The 22,274-nt window shown below is 40.9% G+C and overlaps 1 protein-coding gene across 1 annotated transcript; it reads left to right on the forward strand.

Annotated features, from left to right (window-relative positions):
• Positions 1-254: 254 nt before the first annotated feature.
• Positions 255-22,126, forward strand: rdm1 (RAD52 motif containing 1). Its single transcript, XM_043675256.2, has 7 exons — positions 255-377; positions 1,448-1,627; positions 5,193-5,324; positions 11,010-11,178; positions 14,293-14,391; positions 19,729-19,814; positions 21,458-22,126. The coding sequence occupies exons 1-7, from the start codon at positions 255-257 to the stop codon at positions 21,557-21,559; spliced, it is 891 nt and encodes a 296-aa protein (XP_043531191.2). The 3' UTR covers positions 21,560-22,126.
• Positions 22,127-22,274: the final 148 nt, after the last annotated feature.

Raw genomic sequence — 22,274 nt, forward strand, 5'->3', positions numbered from 1 at the left:
GTTGAAGTGCTTTGAATTATTGAATTGTTTTGGCACTGAGCACAGTCAGTTAGCTCATGGTCGTTCAGACCCTGCTTGCAGACTGTTGAATGAATGAATGAATGAACTGTCAGCAGCTCCAGGCTGGTCAGGAGGCGGAGACTCCGGGGAAAGGGTGGGGGCGTGGCTTATCCTAAAGACCAATCCGGAGCCAGCGGTCACCATGGAGACGGGTCTGATTGACAGGCCGCCTTGTCTGGTTAAGGCGGGGGATAATGGCTGCTTTTGGCGGGAGTCCTGCTCAGGCTGAAATTGTAGAGTTTAAAATCCCGACTGCAAATAATAAAACTCTTTTTGTCTGTAACATTCTCCCCAGAGAGTCCGAGGCTGAAATTTATGTGAGTGCCGGATGTAGATGAAGGGGGTTTGGGGATGAAGGGGGTTTGGGGATGAAGAGGGTGGGATGTTGGGGATGAAGGTGGTGGGGGGTGTGTGTTGGGGATGGAGGTGGTGGGGAGAGTTGGGGATGGAGGTGGTGGGGAGAGTTGGGGATGGAGGTGGGGTGTTGGGGGAATGGAGGTGGAGGTGGGGTGTTGGGGGAATGGAGGTGGTGGTGGGGTGTTGGGGGAATGGAAGTGGTGGTGGGGTGTTGGGGGAATGGAGGTGGTGGTGGGGTGTTGGGGGAATGGAGGTGGTGGGAGTTGTTGGGATGGGAGTTTGTTGGGGGGATGGGAGTTTGTTGGGGGGATGGAGGCTTGTTTGGGGGGTGGGGGTTTGTTGGGGGGACGGGTGGTGGGGGGACTGGAGTGGTGGGGTGGCTGTTGGGGGGGATGGGAATGTTGGGGGTGGAGGGGAGAGTTGTGGATGGAGGTGGTTTGGGGATGGAGAAGGGTGGTTCAGGTTGGAGATGGAGATGGTGGAGGGAATGGGGATGGAGATGGTGAGGGGAGTGGGAGTAGGGGGAAGGGGTGGTATAGAGGATGGGGAGGTAGCATAGAGAACGAGCTGGGTAGCAGAGCTTCTGAATGGGAAGATGGGTGGAGGTGGGGGAGAAGGAGTTGCTGGGGGGGAGGGAAAAGGGAGGGAAGCTCGTGATGAGATGGGGAGGGGCTGTGGTGTCACAGGCTAGATGGTGAGGGGAACAAATAGGGCAGAGGTCAGGGTTGGGAAGGAGCATTTGATGAGGTGTTGAGAGAGATAGGAAGGAGAGAGTGGGAGGTACGTGGAAGATGGATGGTGTAAGGAAGTGGTGCTAAGGAAGTACGAAGAGAGTGAGTGTTGAGGGACCAGGTTGGGAATGTGTAATCAACCCTTTCTTTGTGTGTGTGTGTGTTGAGGGGAGGCAAAAGGGAAAAATAGCCTTGTGATGGCAAAAATAGTGAAAAGAGGAGAGGGAGAATATTCACCACTTAAGGGAGTGGAAAATGAGGATTATTCCTGTGGCCTTTGGCCTTTCCTGTGTTCACAGGACTGCATTTTCAGAGCGTTTTCTGATTTTGGACTCCTGTACTCCGTGCGGGTTTGCAGGAATGCTGCTGTAGCTGAACCAGGTTATTATGCTATTGTCAAATTCTATTCAGCATTCAGTGCTGCCAAAGCACAAAGTGACTCAAATAAGAAGTGTTTATTCCAAAGAATTCCTTTGAAGGTAAGAACTAATTTGAAATAGCATGGATTTTACAAGAATTATATCTTTGTTAACTTTGACCATGGACCTCTGAATGCAGCCAAAGTTTCTATTACTCTTCCCTCATCCAACTGATTTTGCATGATTTCCACTTCAATTAATTCTGATTCCATTAATTGTGACTGTTATTTGACGAAACAACTTTTAAAAATCAACCATGCAAAATGCTTTAAGTTATGTCCAATCAAGTTTCAATGGCAGGTCTGAATGTGGAATTGAAGGCAAGGCATTTTTAATTATGTATACAGAATCACAGTGCTGTACAGCATGGAAACAGAGCCTTCGGTCCAACTCATTCATGCTTACCAAATCTAATCGCATTTGCCAGCATTTTGTCCACATCCCTCTTAAACCCCTCCTATTCATCTACCCATCCAGATGCCTTTTAAAAATTGTAATTGTACCAGCCTTCACCACTTTCTCTGGCAACTCATTCCATAAAAGTATCACCCTCTACTTGAAAATATTGCTCCTTAGGTCCTTTTTTAAACCATTCCCATCTCATCTTAAACCTCTGCCGTCTAGTTTTGGATTCGCCCACCATGATGAAAAGACGTTGGCTGTTACCTTAAGCATGCCCCTCCAACGCTCCGGGGAAAATCGCCCCAGCCTATTCTGCCTCACCATATAACTCAAGCCCCCCCAACCCTGGCAACATCCTTGTAAATCTTTTCTGAACCCTTTCAAATTTCACAACATCCTTCGTATAGCATGGAAACCAGAAATGCACACTGTATTCCAAAAGTGACCTAACCAACATCCTCTCCAGCCACAATAGGACTTTCCAACTTCTATACTCAATGCACTGACTAATAAAGGCAAGCATACCAAACGTTGCCTTAACTATCCTGTCTGCCTGGGACTCCACTTTCAAGGAATTGTGAACCTGCACTTCAAGCTCTTTTTGTTCAGCAGCACTCCCCAGGACCATATGTATAGGTCCTGCCCTGATTTGCCATTCCAAACGGCAGCACCTCATATTTTCTAAATTAAACTCCATCTGCCACTCCTTGGCCCAATGGTCCATCTAATCAAGGTCCCATTGTACTCTGAGGTAACCACGTTTGTTGTCCAGTACACCTCCAATTTTGGTGTCATCTGCAAACTTACTAACTATATCTCCTATGTTCACATCCAAATCATTAAAATAAATGACAAAAAGCTGTGGACCCAGCACGAATCCTTGCTGCATACCGCTGGTCCTAGGCATCCAGTCTGAAAAGCAACTGTCCACCACCACCCTCTGTCTTCTACTTTCAAGCCAGTTCTATATCCGAACGGCTAGTTCTTCCTGTGTTCCATGTGATCTAACCTTGCCAACCAGTCTACCATGAGGAATCTTGTTGAACGTCTTACTGAAGTCCACATAGATCATGTCCATCGCTCTGCCCTCATCAGTCTTCGTCATTACTCCTTTAAAGAACTCAATCAAGTTTGTGAGATGTGATTTCCCATGCACAGAGCCATGTTGACTATCCCTGATTAGTCCTTGTCTTTCCAAATACTTGTAAATCCTGTCTCTTAGGACTACCTCCAACAACTTGCCCACCACTGATGTCAGGCTTACTGGTCTATGGCTCCCTGGCTTTTCCTGACCACCTTTCTTAAATAGGGGCACCATGTTAGCCAATCTCCAGTCTTCCAGAACCTCACATGTGGCTATCGATGATATAAATATCTCAGCAGGGCCTGGCAATCGCTTCCCTTGCTTCCCATAGAGTTCTAAGCTACACCTAATCAGGTCTTGGGGATTGATCCACCTTTATGCGTTTTAAGACATCTAGCACACCACCTCTGTAATATGGACATTTGTCAAGATGGCATTATTTATTTTCCCACATTCTCTCTATCTTTCATATCCTTTGCAGTAAATACTGATGCAAAATATTCATTTAGTATCTCCCCCATCTTAAGTGTATGAGCTATAAATGCATGCAGTTCAGTCTGTGTCCAAATGCAGCAAGTCCTGGACAATATCTAGGCCAAGACTGAACTGAGTTAAGTAATATTAATGCCATAAAAATGGCAGTCAATAATCATCTCCAACAACAGAAACTTTAACCATTGTCCATTGACACACATGCATATCACTGAACACCGGACTAAAAATGTTCTTATCAAAATAACACAAGTTTATTGCACAAAAGACAAAAAAAGTCAGTTCATAAAAATATTAATATAAACAGCAAACCATGTTTTCAACCTATTTCCCATCAATATCCTTTACAGTAAAATGTCACTCCTATCTTAACTCTTTTTAACTTCTTACTTGCCATCTCTTACCAGGTTTTATGGCCAAGAGACCTCTTTACAGATTTGATGACCTAAATTCTTTTCAGTTCTGATAACTGGAGAATTTCTACACAAACTTCTCAGCTTGATGACTACACACTAAAGCCCTTCTGCTAGGTTAAAACTATTCTTCAGAAAACTGGAACTGGATTTTGAACTAAATTCAAATCAGTTGTGGCCTTTGGTCTATTATAAAAGTTCTGCTTTGTAAACACTGGACCAGTCAACACTGCAGGTATCCTGCTAGGCACTTAACTGACATCAGATGCTTTTGTGGAACTGAGGTAGTTGCTGGGGGTGATAATTAGTTTGATCCATAACAGATTACATGGTGAAACTTCATGTTGGGTATTACACCGTGTATTTTGATAATGGCAACATACACACACACACACAGACACAAAATATGCAACTTTAAAATTTGGATTGCATTGTGTGGCTCCATTATTTCATTTTCCCTTGAACCACCACATTTGGTTTTAACTGCTGTGTGACATGCTATGGGTAATTGATTAAGTTCTTATGTGCAGCAAGAATTTATAGATATGTTACCCTTAATTTCAGTCCTTTTTTCCTTGAGTAACATTTCACATATAAGCATTACCAAGTCATACTCAATTACTAAAAGCCTGATATTAGCATTAAAATCTGATGTCAATATGAGGCTGTTAAACCTCTTTTGAAAGCTGAACTTGTGGCTGTACTGATATGAAATAGTGCTGTTCTGCCCAGACAGGCAAGTTTGACATCAAGGCAAAAGTGAGTACTGCAGATGCTGGAGATCAGAGTCAAGAGCGTAGTGCTGGAAAAGCACAGCAGGTCAGGCAGCATCCGAGGAGCAGGAAGGGCTTTTGCATGAAACGTCGATTTTCCTGCTCCTTGGATGTTTGACATCAGACCTACTTTTGCTGTAACACAAACTAAATAGATGTCCTGAAACTCATACAACTTAGATGCACAGTCTGGGACTAAGCGAAGATGAAGATTATTTTAGAATCTGCTGGCAGTCTTGCTTGGAGACTGTAAAGTTGTATGTGGTTGCAATTGATTAATTGTAATTCAATCCATCATCCAGCATGAAATCAGTAAAAACATTAGACTTTATACCATTTTCCCTTCAAAACTCCTGGTTCACATTGAGGTATCCAGCTTGCATTTTGTCCGAATTCCTTATTAAATGTATTGCTTCTTAGTAGGTATCATTTCTAAATTTGTTTCTTTCCTTTTTATATAGGTTCAAATGTGCACAAAGCGACAGTCTATGAAAACTTCACAAGAGAACCAACTTCCTCTAAATAGCATCAAATGCCAGGAATTGGCCAATTACTACCTTGGTTTTAATGGATGGTGCAGTCGCATAATTGCAGTAAGTAGAAAATAGGCATTCAAAAACTTCAGCCCATTTTTATGCTGTAGTGCAAATTTCCACTACGATACTTCATAAATGACTTTACTCACTGTAGTTGCTTGCCCTTCACCTAAACTTACACAGTTATTATCAGCCACACTGAGTTTAACATTGAGTATGTCTTGTTCTTGAATTGGAACCTTTAATTACTGAGCTTCCTTTCTGCCTCCACTCAAGCATACATGGTAAAAATTCCAAACATGATTTATGCTCCTCTGTTGTCTTATTTACACAGTAATCCTCTTTTCAATGTAAAATCATTCCGGAGAAAGCAATAACTTAAATTCTTCTTGTCCATAGCTGACTGTCTCCTTGCATCATCTACCATATGTTCCTTCCATTGTCAATTTATACCACTCTGAAGGTGTGTCTTTTTGCCCAAAACTGGGGCAATTGCTTGTCTCTGTTCTTTATCCAACTTCCAGCTTCCACCTTTGCAAACACTTTTATTTTACAATTTCAGTTCCATCTCCAGTCCTCAACCTGTCTGCTCTCTGCTATCATGCTACAACCTGACCTGCCTGGCATCCTGGACTGCATTATTAACTCCTATTCATACTTATTACTTCAATCAATCTTTTGTCCTAAATAAACCAGTAACTTTGCTGGTCAAAGTTCCCAGGATATCCTCTGTGACTGATTGTAGATCACTTTTTCATGTTCCATTACTTCTCCACTGCTTTGAATCACATTGAACGCTTCTTTATGCTGAAAATTCTCCTCCATTTTTCATCTGGGGCATTGCATATTGGTGCATTACCACTATAGTTATAGCGGTGTACAGCATGGAAACAGATCCTTCGGTCCTACTTGTCCATGCTGACGAGGTATCCTAAATCAATCTAGTCCCAGTTGCCAGCATTTTGTCCATATCCCTCTAAGCCTTTCTTATTCATGTACCCATCCAGATACCTGTTAAATGTTGTAATTGTACCAGCCTCCACCACATCCTCGGGGAAGTTCATTCCATACATGCACCACTCTCTGTGTGAAAATGTTGCCTCTTAGGTCCCTTTTTAAAATTTTTCCCCTCTCACTTTAAACCTGTACCCTCTAATTTTGGATTCTGCTACCCTGAGGAAAAGACTTTGGCTATTCACCCTATCAATGTCCCCCCATGATTTTGTAAACTTCTTTAAAGTCACGCCTTAGCTTGCAATGCTCCAGGGAAAACAGCCCCAGCCTATTCAACCTCTCCCAATAGCTCAAACCTTCCAACACTGGCAACATCTTTGTAACTCTTTTCTGAACCCTTTCAAGTTCAGCAACATCCTTCAAGGGAGACCAGAATTGAATGCAATATTCCAAAAGTGGCCTAACCAATGTCCTGTACAACCTCAATATGACCTCCCAATTCCTATATTCAATGCACTGACCAATAAAGGAAAGAATACCATATACCTTTTTCACTATCCTGTCTATCTGGGACTCCAGTTTCAAGGAACTAAGAACCTGCACTCCCTAGTCTCTTTGTTCAGCAACACTCCACAGGACCTTACCATTAAGTGTATAAGTCCTTTGATGGAACTCTAATTCATTATTTGCATGTATTTTGTTGACATTTGGAAGAATGAGATTGCTTTCCAAATGTATATTGATATTTAATTTCCCCCCCTTTATTTCTTTCTATGACTTTGTGGAAGTTGGAACTGTATTCACCAGCTTGTTCAAGAATAAGACCTGAATAACTTATTATTTTCTCCAGTTTGGATTAGGTGAAGACCACAGTAATCTTTTCCAGCTATCTATACCCTGAGCCCAGTGTCAGAAACTTGCAAACTATACATACTTGAGCTTAATTTCTCCAGCATCCAGCACATTTTTCTAGCAGACACTAAAATTAGTTTCTTTCTTGCTTGAAGTGCCCGCTTTTGCAACCATAATTGAAAAACACATCTACGGCGTGGTGACTTAGTAGTTAGCGACCAGCGTTCGATTCCAGTCTCTGGCGACTGTCTGTGTGGAGTTTGCACATTCTCCCGTGGCTGCGTGGGTTTCCTCCGGGTGCTCCGGTTTCCTCGCACAGTCCAAAGATGTGCAGGTTAGGTGAATTGGCCATGCTAAATTGCCCATAGTGTTAGTTGCATTCGTCAGAGGGAAATGGGTCTGGGTGGGTTACTCATCGGAGGGTCGGTGTGGACTTGTTGGGCGAAATTGCCTGTTTCTACGCTGTAGGGAATCTAAGTTTTTTTTTCTTCTTGAGGCTGAAATTATTATGCTGTTCTTGCTACCTCCATTCTTTTTAAATTAGAAACCATATTTGAAAACTTATTTATTGCTACACATGAATCTTGCTGTTCACCTGTTCCATTGTGAACAGTATCAACATCAAGTTCTGCTCTTTCATTTAAATCTACCCAGAGCCTTGCCTCTCTCTATTTTCACGTCTCCTGTAACGATATTTCCATGTGTTCTTTCTACTCCAAACCCAGATTATTTGTCATGTCCTTCCGCCGTTGGCCATTGTTCCTTCGATCACTAAGCTTTCCAACCTGTAATTTTCTATATAGTTAAATTTGCTTCTGCTTCCATCCATGCTTTAAGCCTCCTGCTGACAGTTTTTCTCTGACTATACTTTCCTGCTGCCTTAAACATCTATTTTTCTCCTTTTTTGGGCCAAAGGATTAAGCCTAAGCATAAAGCACTCGGGTATCTTCCAATTTTATGTGAGGTGCTTTTATGTATATGGGCTATCATCTTGTATCTTAGTTTACCATTCATGCAATTAGCACATGATCAGCAATGTGTCACCAGATTAGAAAGAAACTGCCCCAGAGCTGATGACGCAGAATGAGGAACCTCTTATCGTGCTGCAGCTGCAAATGTTGGAAATAAACCAGGTTGAAAGTATTTGATTATAAGATAGAAAAAGGGACTTTCACATTTGCACTGCTCATGGGACTATTAAGTAGCTATTTTCCCCTTACCACCAGCATGCAGTAAAATGTGCAAAGTTAGTGTAAGAAAATGGCCCTAGTTAATTTATGATGTGGAAGTGCTGGTGTTAGACTGAGGTGGACAAATTTAAAAATCACACAACACAAGGTTACAGTCCAACAGGTTTATTTCAAAGTACAGGTAGCTACTGGACAAAGGAGCAGCGCTCCGAAAGCTTGTACTTTGAAATAAACCTGTTGGACTGTAACCTTGTGTTGTGTGATTTTTAAATTTGTCCACCTCAGTCTAACACCAGCACTTCCACATCATAAATTAACTAGGTTAAAAATCACACGTCACCAGGTTATAGTCCAACCGTTTTTTTTTTAAGTACAGGTAGCTACTGGACAAAGGAGCAGCGCTCCGAAAGCTTGTACTTAAAAAAAAAAACGGTTGGACTATAACCTGGTGACGTGTGATTTTTAACCTAGTTAATTTATTGTGAGGGAACTGACTAGAAATTTAGTAAAGTTAGACTTCAGTCATACAGGCATTGTTCGGGTCACATTTGGAGAAATGCATATTGTATTGGTCACCTATTTAAAGAAGGATTTAAATGTAAGGAAGCAGTTAAGAGGTCTACCAGGCTAATGATTGGAATGGATGTGGTTGTCTTAAGTAAATGTTGGACAAGGTAGGCTTGTATCAGCTGGAGTATGGAAGAGTAAGAGGCACCTTGATTGAAACATTTGGATCCTCAGGGATCATGACAGGGTGGATGTGGAAAGATGTTTCTTTTTGTCAGAGAATCTAGAACTGAGTCACTGTTTAAAAATAAGGGCTCACTAATTTAAAATATACAAAAAAATTATTTCAGATGGTCATGAACCATTAGAATGAGCTTCCTCAAAGAGCAGTGAGGCAGAGGTGAGTTCTTGATGAACAAGAGTTGAAAGATTATTAGGATAGAGGGGAATATGGAGTAAACAAATCAGTCATGATCTTGGTTGAGTGGCTTATTCCACCTAATTCATGAGTTTGTTTGTTTTTATCTTGTCCTACTTTGTTGAATAGTATTGCAATATTTGCTAGTTTTCCCTCTGTTAGGACCCTTCTACAATGTAAGGAATTTTATAAAATCACAACCAATGCATCCAACCTCTCTGAAGGCACCTCTATTATAAGGTTAGAAAGTAGCCTCTTGGGTCCAGTGATTTGTGTCCCTTTTGTCCCTATAGTTTTCCATGCTGATTTAAGTATTTTAACTTCCTTATTGTAATGCACCCTTTGATTCTTGGTCATTTTGAGCATATTTTTTGGATGTGAATTTAGGTACCAAATACTTGGTTGGTGTCTGTCATTTTCCTATCTTCCCCCTATGATTTCTTTCTTGTCAGCTTGTCTGGGAGCAGGTTTACTTTTGCTTCCATTTTGCTTACTTGTGAGAACTTGCAATCTGTTTTGATATTTCTTGCTATTTTGCACTTGTGTGACTTTATTTCGCCTTTTTAAAACAAATTTTTGAACATCCTTTGCTGATTTCACATTGTTCCAAAGCCTCAGGCTCACTATTATACTTTATGTGTGACACAATAAGCCTATTTTAAGGCTGCATTTGAAGCCAAAGCTCCCACTAGTTGGAACACCATACCTACATAGAGTCAGAGATGTACAGCATGGAAACAGACCCTTCGGTCCAACCCGTCCACGCTGACCAGATATCCCAACGGTGTTCTCTGAAACGTTCCGCAAGTAGGCGGCCTGTCTCCCTCATATAGAGGAGGCCACATCGGGTGCAGCGGATGCAATAAATGATGTGTGTGGAGGTGCAGGTGTGAACACCTCTGGGACACCCGGACCAACCAACCCAACCACCCCGTGGCTCAACACTTCAACTCCCCCTCCCACTCCACCAAGGACATGCAGGTCCTTGGACTCCTCCATTGCCAGACCATAGCAACACAACGGTTGGAGGAAGAGCGCCTCATCTTCCGCCTAGGAACCCTCCAACCACAAGGGATGAACTCTGATTTCTCCAGTTTCCTCATTTCCCCTCCCCCCACCTTGTCTCAGTCAAATCCCTCGAACTCAGCACCGCCTTCCTAACCTGCAATCTTCTTCCTGACCTCTCCGCCCCCCACCCCACTCCGGCCTATCACCCTCACCTTTACCTCCTTCCACCTATCGCATTTCCAATGCCCCTCCTCCAAGTCCCTCCTTTTATCTTAGCCTGCTGGACACACCTTTCCTCATTCCTGAAGAAGGGCTTATGCCCGAAACGTCAATTCTCATATTCTTTGGATGCTGCCTGACCTGCTGCGCTTTTCCAGCAACACATTTTAAGCTCTGATCTCCAGCATCTGCAGTCCTCACTTTCTCCTCGAAGGTTTATGCCTATGTAATTTGCTTCCCAAAGTAAGCGTTCATTTAGATATAAGCATGACACTGAAATTGAATATGACTAAATCTACATGCACTTCTAAATGAATTCTATCAGTAAGGTGACTCTGGTTTATAGGTTACTTTACTGTGTGATTACTAATTTAACTGTACCACATTACAGAATGCAAAATCTGAAATGTGTGTCTTGATTGGTATATTCTGGGAAACCATCTTGAGCTCTTCCATGAACTCATTTTCCAACCTATCTTTGCCAATTTGCTTTGTGAAGCACCAATTCCTGTACAAGTTGTAAATGCTAATGGGTGTCTGTGTTCTAGTTCTTGATTCATTGTCTTACTTGCAACCTCTGTTTTTAATATGTAGCTCCAGAATATTTCTAATTCAGATGGATGTGAAGAAAATACCCAGGAACTAGTGCAGCTGGAGACAAAAAGCATAAAGTATATTTGCATGATGGAAATAAAATTGATAAATTATGGCATGTGTTGTAAAGGTATTGGGATTTCTGAAGAATTTGACCAAGATGTAACAGGTGAGAAATATATAGGAACTTGCATTTTAAGCTCTAAACAAATATCTTTTTACTGGTATTATCAAGAGTGATATTAGTCAATATATCACTGCTACCATTCCACAATACTATCATTGTGTACCATCTGTCTATAAGGATAATTTCAGCAATAGAGTCTTTTCTCAATGTCTATTTTAAATTTGTACTTTGGGATAGAATCTTAACTTAACCTCCTGACTTGGAATAAAAAGATATTTCAAACTGAGGTAAACAGGAATTTCCATTCATAGTGAGAAAAACACAAAATCTGGTTGCTGTTAACCTTTGAATATAAATCCTTTAAAACATACAGGAGCTTACTTTAATACTATGATGATTATATTTTATTACCATTGTGGGCTTACAAAACGCTATTTCTGCACATTGCTAAATTACTTAAAATGCAGTTAACCTTTACAGGCGATTATATATAATGTATACATCTTCCTTCAAATTTGTACTGGAACTTCAAAGAGAAAAGCAAGTTTTTTTTCTACTGCAAGAAAATATAAAAACAGCCTCATCCAAATTGTGTGTACAATGGACCAGCTGAGGTGCATCTCATTGTCATGGGTTTTGGTCAAGATCCTGAATGTGTATATTTTAGCCAAATAATTGACATTCTTTTCTGTTAATACTCTTCCCAAGCCTTATGTATGTGGTAAATGTCATTAGTTGCTGCACTTGGTGAAACTAAATTAACCTTTATGCTGTAGGTTTTCAGGTTAACTGAATCATACCTGTGCTGCTCAACTGGTTATGTGTGAAATTTGACAATGAGCTTTCGACCTTTCTTCGCCTTCCTCCAATTCCTGCTCCTGTTACCATGCTAATATTTCAGTCTATTCAATCTCTCTCTCTTTCAGTCTTTCACCCTTTCTTAACATAATCTTGCTATAAAGAGGGTTTTAATTGACAATATCTCCAATGGCAACAACATAAATAACACGAAATACAGCTAGCCAAAACACTAGATATCAACGTAATCAGAGGATTGTAGCCAGGAAACCCCTGACAAGTATAGTGGCTAAAATACAGCTGTGGGAGTGATAATGCAAGAAATAGAAAAGAAAACTGTAAACAGTAAAGATTAATGAGTGAGTGAAGGGCATAAGAACAGATTGTGATCTAAAGTAAGGATCGATGCATGATGGGAGGAAACATGAGTGTAGAGTTAGTTGCCCCGAGAATTGCAGAAACAAAGGATGTGGAATGATTTCAGGTCTGGTGCTAGGGGGCAGAAGTTCTTGGTTATGAAAACACCATTCGGGATCAGGACATGCATTTAAAATGAAGATTTGATTTTGATTTCAGCATCTTAACTCATGAATAGGGTAATTAAATACTAAATATATGAATAAATATTTAATCTGTGTTTTAATTTTAGCTGTGACTGGGATATAGAGAAGTACCAGGATTACCTTTATTTGTTAGATTTATTTTTGGGTACTGTTTAATGGTTCAGCTTTGCAGAAAGATAATTGGCATATCAGGAATTATGCTGTGGTCATTAATCACAAACCCAGGAAGAACTGGGGGCAAAAAGTGTATTAAGAGTGGATCTTACTTACGAGACTTTTTGTGATTTGATTCGTGGCAAAAGAGTTTCCAGCAGATTCAGTTCCACAAACATTGTTCTTGCTATATGAACTGTACCCACCCCATGCTTTAAGCAAAACCACCACTAATGCTAAAAATGAATAATAGAAGCAGACTGATAGATATTCTGCAATAATGTTTGAAGTGTTTGAAAAGTGCAACAGAAATGTAATATTAAATGGTTCTAAAGGAAGATGCTTTGGATGTCATTGATACATTTCTGGAATTATGCTTATAGTTAATGCTGTAAACAAATTCTGCCTGGATCCTAACTTTCACTTATGCCCATCTTCACTTTTCGCCCTTGTGCTTGCTAACTAATCCTGGCTAATCGTTCAGTATCACTTTGATTTTAAACATTCTCATTTTTGTTTTCATATCCTTCTCTGTTCTCGCCTCTGCAGGCTGTGGAGATCTTTGTGCTTCTTCAGTTTCGATGTCCTGCACATGTTTTTATTGCTCCACCACCGGACACTGTGTCTTCAGCAGTCTAGACCCTTAATCTCTGAAATTCCCTCTGAGTCCCTATTCCTCTCTACCCTGCTTCTTAAAACATACTTCTTTGAATAAATTTTGAGTTATTTGACCTAATACCATCTTGTGTGACTGTATCAAACTCATTTGAAGCAGTCACAACTTTTTACTACATTGATGGTGCAATATAAATGTAAATTGTTAAGTTGATTTAGGCACTACTGCTAATTTAGTAATGCAAGGAGAATCCAAGTAGATTTAGCAGTGTATGGACATCTGTTCTAAGCAAGGATCACTGGACCCAAAACGTTAACTTTGATTTCTCTTCACAGATGTTGCCAGACCTGCTGAGCTTTTCCAGTGACTTGTGTCATTGTTTTTGATTTACAGCTAACGCAGTTCTTTTAATTTTTACAGACATCTGTGAGGGTTGGAATTAAATTTAAAGTTCAGAAGCTAACACCACAGTGTAAACTACAATGGAAAGTGTACAATGAATGCAGTGGCAAATGATTCGGTTCATTGAAGTATCTCTTACAATGAGAGTAAAATTTTCAATTAATTTTATAGAAACTAGAATTTAGAACACACCTGCTTGTGAAAATCAGTAATTGGTTGCAAGTGGCAATCCTGCCAGTGGTCCCCGTAATGATAGCATCTTTGCTTTTATTAAGGAATTGCTTGAAGTTTTGTTTTGATACTCACCCTAAATCTGGAAAGCTGAAGGTATAAAGGAACGGGGTGTGGTTATGAATGGTTTCCCTTCTGGACTAATCTGGATTAATACACTGCACAGTTTGAAACTAGCACTGTATGTTCTTTTATTTGCTGTCTGTGATCTTACTATATGTAATTGTAAAAAATATTACTCTTCCAAAATGGTCAGAGATATGACATGTTTTGGGACTTCAGATCATGAGAGGATTTATTTGAGTTCTTCCAAATATGTCTGCAGCAATATATTGTTAATCAAATATTCCTGATCATCTGAACACTCATTATTAATCTTTTATTCTCTTGTAGATCCACTCAATTTTACCTTGAAAATTGGAAGGGCTCAAAAGGCTGCAACACAGAAAGCTTTATCAGATGCATTTCAGAAGATCTTCATTGTTGTCCTGGGTAAACTTCTGTAACTTTTCCAAATTATTAGCTTTTTGTTTATGTGATTAGTAGCAGTGCAGAACAGATTTTATTCAAAATGGCTTGAGTCTCCATGCAACAGGGGAATACTGAGTGATAAAAAGTCTACCAACATTGAGGAAAAGTTGACTTTGAAACTGTTGTTCAATAAAGGCAAAAATAAATGCCTGTTCAGGAACTTCTTTTTCTCAATTATCAACACAGACGACTTCATCGTCAATGTGCTTGATGTCAGACAACAAATAAGTATCTAGACACTCATGGATGCACTCATTAAAGAAATGTAACGTTCAAGCTCTTTTCTCCTCCCTTTTTCTTGAGCTGACTTCAGGTTGGTGTGTGGTTTTAGAACTGGCCTCCCCTGCTAAGTGTCTATTCTCCATTTCTGAGCCTAAAAATGTTGAGTTGTGCATTTTATTTAACCCGAGAAGGCATCATATGGTTAAATCATATACCCTTCTTCCCAGACTTGTTCAATACTGATAAAGATTTTCCCCTCCCTATTCCAGGATACTGGGGTCATACAGTAGGCATGATGAGTTCTAATAGCACAGAAAAACCCTGGTATCTATCCTACAACCTGCCTAGCTGAAGTAACAAAACAATTGGAAAACCTTTGCAATCCACGTGCTTAAGAATATGATTTACCATAGATTGTACTTTTATTTTATTCCTATATGGGAAGTCGGCGTCACTGGCAAGGCCAGCATTTATTGCTTATTCCTAATTGTTCTGGTGAACACAAGAATTAACAAGGAGTCGGCTATTCACCCCGATAAGCTTGTTTTGTCATTTAATAAGATCATGACTGATTGAACTGTGGCTGCAGCTCCCAAGTTCCTGCCTGCCTCCCTTGTTGATCAAAACAAAAATCTAACTCAGTCTTGAAGATATTCAATGATATAGCCTCCATTGCTCTCTGAGGAAGAGAATTCCTGAGTTAGAACTCTGTAAAGTGAGGTGGTGGCAGGGGAGCTATTCATCTCAGTCTTAACTGGAGGATCCTAATTTTTAAACTGTGTCCTAAGTTATAGATTTCCTCAGGTTTTTGTATGTTCTGATAAGATCACTTCTCATTCTTTAATCTCTTAAGTATAGGTTCAATCTGCTCAACTTTCCCTCATAAGGTAACCTTCAACCTAGAAATGAATCAAGTGAACCCTCCCCGAATAGCTCCCAATGCATTAGGATCCTCTCCTCATCAGGAGTGAGGATCCAAATGTCAAGTTGCCCAACACCCATCTTGTGCCTTTCTGTCCTTTTGGAGGCTTTTGTTTTCTCCCTGAATGACAAAAGAAGTATGAAATGGGTGGCATAACTGTTATTCAGATGTGGCAGCAATTTGTGAATTTAGATATTTTCTAATTAATCTGTTCAGAGATGTTATCTGGAGCAGATGGGACTTGAACCCAGGCCTGCTGGTTCAACAGTATCTGTGTCACATGATCTTCAATTTCTTGCTCTATACTGAATGCTCCTTGCAAGAACTGCTAACAATTCTTTTATCTTCCTAATCACATGTTGTACCTACATACCAACTTATAGTCATTCATTTCTTCTTGGAAGAATTGAGTACATTGCAGGCCACTTCAGATGGTAGGTGGTATCGACCACATTGCTGTCTATGGGTTTGGAGTCTCAGATGAGCCAAGAACATGAGATTTTCTTCCTTGAAGGCCATTAGACAATCCTGTGGGTTAGTTTTGATTAGTAGTTACCTTAGCCCAGACCATTTGTCTATTAGTGTAATAATATAACCATTATGCTACTGTTCTCTACACATATAAAACATTTTTAAGCATCTTTTGATCAATATTTTCATTTGGCCCTTTTTGCCTTGATCCTCCTCTGTAAGCATAGTAGAAATTGTGCATCACTAACTCAAGTATGAAAAAGAACATCATTCATGAAGACCATTTTTGATTTGGCATTCAAGGCGAAGCTTACATATTGCTATCAGTGAACCCTGATAACCCTTACTAAGCAAACAGAACTCCCTATGGTAGACTGTCTTTTATTTTCAACTACACCAGTTATTTTACTACACAACCTTACTGTGTTATCTATATGATGGTGTTCAGGGACTGGATCTGCAAGAACAAGGCACTTAATGCAATGGGTTATTAATGGTACTCTGCCATAAAATTTCAGAACCTTGTAGATTTGGTTGCATTGAAGGTGTGACTCAGAATATAAAAGACTGGCAACTTCATTATCCTGGGGCCTGGGAAAGGAACAAAACCGGTCTTATTATGACATATTTTTACAAGACGAAAGATTAGGGATAATTTTGAACATTTAAAAAATTTATTTATTCATTTTGTGGGACATGGTTGTTGCTAGCTGACTAACATTTATTGCCCATCGCTGGGTGTCCTTGAAGGTGGTGGTGGGGAGCTGCCTTCTTGAACTGATGCAGGCCACCTGTTGTGGGCTGACCCACAATGCCATTAGAGAGGGAATTCCAGGATTTTTACCCAGCAACAGTGAAGGAAGGGCGATATATTTCCAGATCAGGCTGGTATGTGGCTTGATGGGAAACTTGAATGTGGTGGTGTTCCCATATATCTGCTGCATTTGTCCTTCTATGAAAGTGGTTGTGAGTTTGGAAAGTGCTGTCTGAGAATCTTTGAATTTCTGCAGTGCATCATGTAGATAATACACACTGCTGCCACTAAGCATCAGTGGTGGAGGGAGTGGATGTTTGTGGATGTACTGCAGTTGGGCTGTATTGTCCTGGATGGTGTCAAGCTTCTTGACTGTTGTTGGAACTGCACTCATCCAGGCAAGTGGGGAGTATCCCATTACACTCCTGACTTGTGCCTTATATATGGTGGACAGGCTTTGGGGAGTCAGGAGGTCAGTTACTTGCTGCAGTGTTCCTAGCCTTTGACCTGCTCTTGTAGTCACTGTTTATGTCGTGAATCCAGTTGAGTTTCTGGTCAATGATAACTTCCACAATGTAGATAGTGGGGGAATTCAGTGATAGTAATACCATTGAATGACAAGGGACAGTGGTTAGATTGTCTCTTATTGGTGATGGTCATAACCTTGCATTTGTGTGGCTCGAACTTTATTTGCCACTTGTGAGCCCAAGCCTGGATGTTGTCGAGATCTTGTGGTATTTGAATGTGGACTGCTTCAGTATCTGAGGAGTCGCAAATGCTCAACATTGTGCAATCATAGGTAAACATCCCCACTCCCTGTAATTATAATGCAGGCAAGGTTGTTGTTGAAGCAGCTGAAGATGGTTGGGCCGAGGACACTACCCTGATGAACTCCTGCAGAGCTGTCCTGGAGCTGAGATAACTGAGCACCAACAATCACGATCATCTTTCTGTATGTTATGTGTGACTCCAGCCATCAGAGTTTGCCTTGTGATGCCATTGATTCCAATTTTGCTAGGGTTCCTTGATGCCACACTTTGTCAAATACAGCCTTGATGTCAAGTGTTGTCACTGTCACCTCACCTTTGGAATTCAGCTCTTTTGTCCATGTTTGACCCAAAGCTGTAATAAGATCAGGAGCTAATTGGCTCTGGAGGAACTTAAACTGGGCGTTACTGAATAGGTGCTACTTGAATGCACTGTTGATGACACTTTACATCACTTAACTGATGATCAACAGTAGACTGATGTGGGTGGTAACTGGCCGGGTTGGATTTGTCCTACTTATTATGTATAGGGCATACCTGGGCAATTTTCCACACTATTGGATAGAGGCCAGTGTTGTAGCTGTACTAGAAGAACTTGGTTATGGGAGTGGCAAGTTCTGGAGCACAGGTCTTCAATACTATTGCCGGAATATTATCAGAGCCCTAAGCCTTTGCAATATCCAGTCTCTCTTTGCCTGTATCTATGTCTGCTTGTTTTTATGTAGATGTTTAGATTAGATTCCCTACAGCATGGAAACAGGTCCTTCGACCCAACAAGTCCACACCGACCCTCCAAAGAGTAACCCACCCAGACCCATTCCCCATATTTACCCCACTAATGCATCTAACACTAGGGGCAATTTAGCATGGCCAGTTCACCTAACCTGCACATCTTTGGATTGTGGGAGGAAACCGGAGCACCTGGAGGAAACCCCCGCAACCACGGGGAGGATGTGCAAACTCCACACAGACAGTTGTCCAAGGCAGGAATTGAACCTGGCTCCCTGGTGCTGTGAGGCAGCAGTGCTAACCACTGAGCCACCGTGCCACACCATGTTGAAATGGCACTGAAGGTTGTTGCTTTCAAAAAGCAAACAAATGTTACAGTAGAATTCCATGCTGAAAAACAGCATTCAGCCTTGAGCCAATCAGTACCATTCATGCACACAATTGCCAGGAAATGCCATCTCCAACAGGTAAGAATCTAACCATCTCCCCTCGAGGTTCAACAGAACTTGCATACTGAATTCTCTATGTTCAACGCCCTGACCTTACCATTATCCTGGGAATTCTGTGGCAAATTAATTATCTCTTGACTCCTCAAAGCTTGTTCATAAACTACAAGTTGAGAGTATGATGGACTACTCTCCACTTGCCTGAATGTGTGCAATTGCAGCAACACTCAGAAACTCAACATCCAGGACAAAGCAGCCCACTCAGTTAGCACATTGTTCAGTTCTATCCCTCCACTGGTGCATAATTCAAAGTATGGCATAACATCTACAAAGTGAGCTGCAGCAACTCACCACACCCCTTTTGACAGCAGCTCCAATACTGTGACCTTTATTAACTAGAATGACAAGCAACCATCTTCGGAATATCTCCACTTGAAGGTTCCCTGTGGTCCCCCAACATCCTGAATTGAAACTGTTATGGGTTATATCACTGTTGCTGGGTCAGAATCTTATAAAATGGTTCTAAAAGCACTTAGCTTACCTATACCACATGGATTGCAGTGGTTCAAGAAAACAACTTGCCATCACCTTCTGAGTAGCAATAAATGGTAGCTTTAAATGAACATTTTTTTTAAAAACCGCAGTAAATGCAGGTTTGATGCAAGCATTTAAAAGGACGATTTCTCTAAGTGGAAAATAATTTGAGCGATAGGAGGTTTGTGGAAATTTGAGCAAATTATTAACCCCCACTGGTCTCATAGAGCAAGTCTAGTTCTCTTTGGGGGTTGGAGAATCATTTCCTATAAGTTCTTTGACTGATACTTGTTTGAGTTACTTCTGATGGCATGACTTTGACAGGATGAAAGTGATGGAATAATTAATTTTGTCCTTAATTTTCTTGCATTCATTGAATCCTATGTTGAGATGCTGTTTATTATTTTCTAGCAACTGTAGGTTTAACTTTCCCTTCCTTTCTGTTTCTTGTAGGCAATGGGAAGGTGTCTCTGCAATGGAGTTCACAACACAATGAAACTGACTGTTTCACAGAGGATGAACTTCAAACACAACTGCAGGTACAATCACTGGTAGATCAAGATTGGAAAATGTCTTTGAAAATTGGAAAATATGTTTCCTTTTTATCACAATGCAATAAAATGTCTTTTATATGTATTAATTCATTCGTGCATGTCATGTGGATGTCACTGGCTGGACAAGAATTTATTTCTGATCGCCAGTTGCCTTTGAGAAATGATGTTGAGCTGCTTTCTTGAGCCGTTGCAGTCCATTGGCTGTGGATGGACCCACAGTGCAATAGGAAGGGAGTTCTAGATCCAGTGACACTGAAGGAATAATGATCTATTTGTACGTCAGGATGATGCGTCGCTTGGAGTGGAACTTTTAGACAGTGGCTTCAGAAGTAATTGCTGTCCTTCTCAATGATGATACATTTGTAAGGTGCTGTCTAAGGAATCTGGATGCATTTCTGCAGTGCATCTTATGGATGGTACTGAGTGTCATGGTGGAGAGAGTGAATGTTTGCGGATATGGTGATAACCCAGTGCTTTGTCCTGGAGCTCCTTGAATGTTGGTGGAGGTGCATTCATCCAGGCAAAAAGGAAATGTTTCAGTATACCCCAGACTTCTGCCTTATAAATGGTGGAAAGGTCTTGGGAGTGAGAGGTTGACATAGATTGCTAATATCTGAACTGCTCTGTATTCTATATTCGTAGTTTCATAGTAATATAAATAGGGGTATGCTATTTGGTCTGTCAAGCCTACTCGGCTATTCATTAAGATCATGACTGATTATATCCGTTATCTCAACTCTTCCTACCTGCATTATCCCCATAACCCTTAATTCCCCTACCATGCAAAAACCCACCCAACTGTGCCTTGAATACATTTAGTGGGCAGCACGGTGGCACAGTGGTTAGCACTGCTGCCTCACAGCGCCAGAGACCCGGGTTCAATTCCCGCCTCAGGCGACTCTCTGTGTGGAGTTTGCACATTCTCCCCGTGTCTGCGTGGGTTTCTTCCGGGTGGTCTGGTTTCCTCCCGCAATCCAAAAATGTGCAGGTTAGGTGAATTGACCATGTTAAATTGCCCATAGTGCTAAGTGTAGGGGAATGGGTCTGGGTGAGTTGCGCTTCGGCGGGTTGGTGTGGACTTGTTGGGCTGAAGGGCCTGTTTCCACACTGTAAGTAATCTAATCTAATCGAATGAAGCTGCCTCTGCTGCTTCCTTGGGCAGAGAATTCCATAGCTAATAGCTAAATAGCTATCTCTAAATAGCTAATCCAGTTCCATTTCTGGTAAATGGTAACCCTCATGATAATGCAAGTGAATTCCAAGGAACGATGGCTAGATTCTCTCTTGTTAGAGATGTTCATTGCCTTGGAAGTTTTTTTTAATTGATTCCCTCACCACCTGCTACAGAGCCGCGTTTGCAGCTATCTTTAGGATTCAACCAGCTTGGTCAGTGATGGTGCTGCTGCTGAGCCATTTTTAGTTGTGGACACTGAAGTCCTGCACGCAGGGTTGCAAGGGCTCAGTACTTAGTGCTTTCTCCAAGTGCTGTTCAACATGGATATTCTACTGACTGATCAGCTGAAGGGAGCGGGGATAGGGAATTACTGCTGCTCTGAGAAATATTTAAATTTCAGCATTCAATTTTGCATTACGCTTACATAAGTCTCTGGACTTGTTTCTCTTAACAGGTAAATGACATTTCACGGAGTCAATTTGAACATGAGGGACAAGAAGAAATTCTTTCTGATTTGAGTTATACAACAGAAAGTATGGAAGGCACGGAGACATGAAGGCACTAAAACCTTCAAGAACTTCTGACATCTTTTGAGGGCAAATGCATGACATAAACATTGTTAACTTTGTTAAATCTCAGCTAGGAAATTGCTTTTGAAAAATTGGAAGCACACATTGTGAATAATGATCTGACAATTTACTTTTATAATTACACTGAAGATATTAATTCTACAAAGAATGTAGAAAATACTGCCCAGGTAACCATCATTGTATTCCTGCAATATGCCAGTGGTTTTAAAGATTTTTTTTTCCCACAGCAGTATATTTGCACAAGTTGATTCCCCATGTGGAATGTTGGTTAGTTGAGTTGATTAACTGGTGAGACGTAGGTCAGATTAGTACCAACAATGCACAGGATGGGGTTTGTTCCCCTTTCTGGCTGAGTTAGATTAGGGTCCTGCTTCTCACCTTCTCCATAGTAAACGTTCTGGCACTTTAGTAGTCATTTGTTGAATAACAACAAGGACCTGCCTTTGCATAGAAGACTCAAGCAGATGGTGATTCTGTATGTGTGACATTTGTAACTTTTAAGTTTGAAAAATAAAATTTATCCACAAACACTATGAAGTACTACTGACTGCAGGAAGTATCTGTTGTGCTGGAGCTGAGATTTTCCTCACCCCAAAACAGCTCTTTGAGAACAAGCAGTTGTCAAGAAACTATTAAAAAATGCATTTCTGGAAAGTAACTTTACAAACACTTCCATGATTA

The sequence above is a fragment of the Chiloscyllium plagiosum genome, unplaced genomic scaffold (genome assembly GCF_037043375.1).
Source record: "Chiloscyllium plagiosum isolate Xiang-an unplaced genomic scaffold, Cpla_swu_hap1 HiC_scaffold_32, whole genome shotgun sequence".
Lineage (NCBI taxonomy): Eukaryota > Metazoa > Chordata > Chondrichthyes > Orectolobiformes > Hemiscylliidae > Chiloscyllium > Chiloscyllium plagiosum.

Coding starts and splice junctions, on each gene's coding strand:
- rdm1 (XM_043675256.2), top strand. CDS start 255: ATGGCTGCTTTTGGCGGGAGTCCTGCTCAGGCTGAAATTGTAGAGTTT. Junction 1,628..5,192: donor TCCAAAGAATTCCTTTGAAG/GTAAGAACTAAT, acceptor CTTTTTATATAG/GTTCAAATGTGCACAAAGCG. Junction 19,815..21,457: donor AACTTCAAACACAACTGCAG/GTACAATCACTG, acceptor TTCTCTTAACAG/GTAAATGACATTTCACGGAG.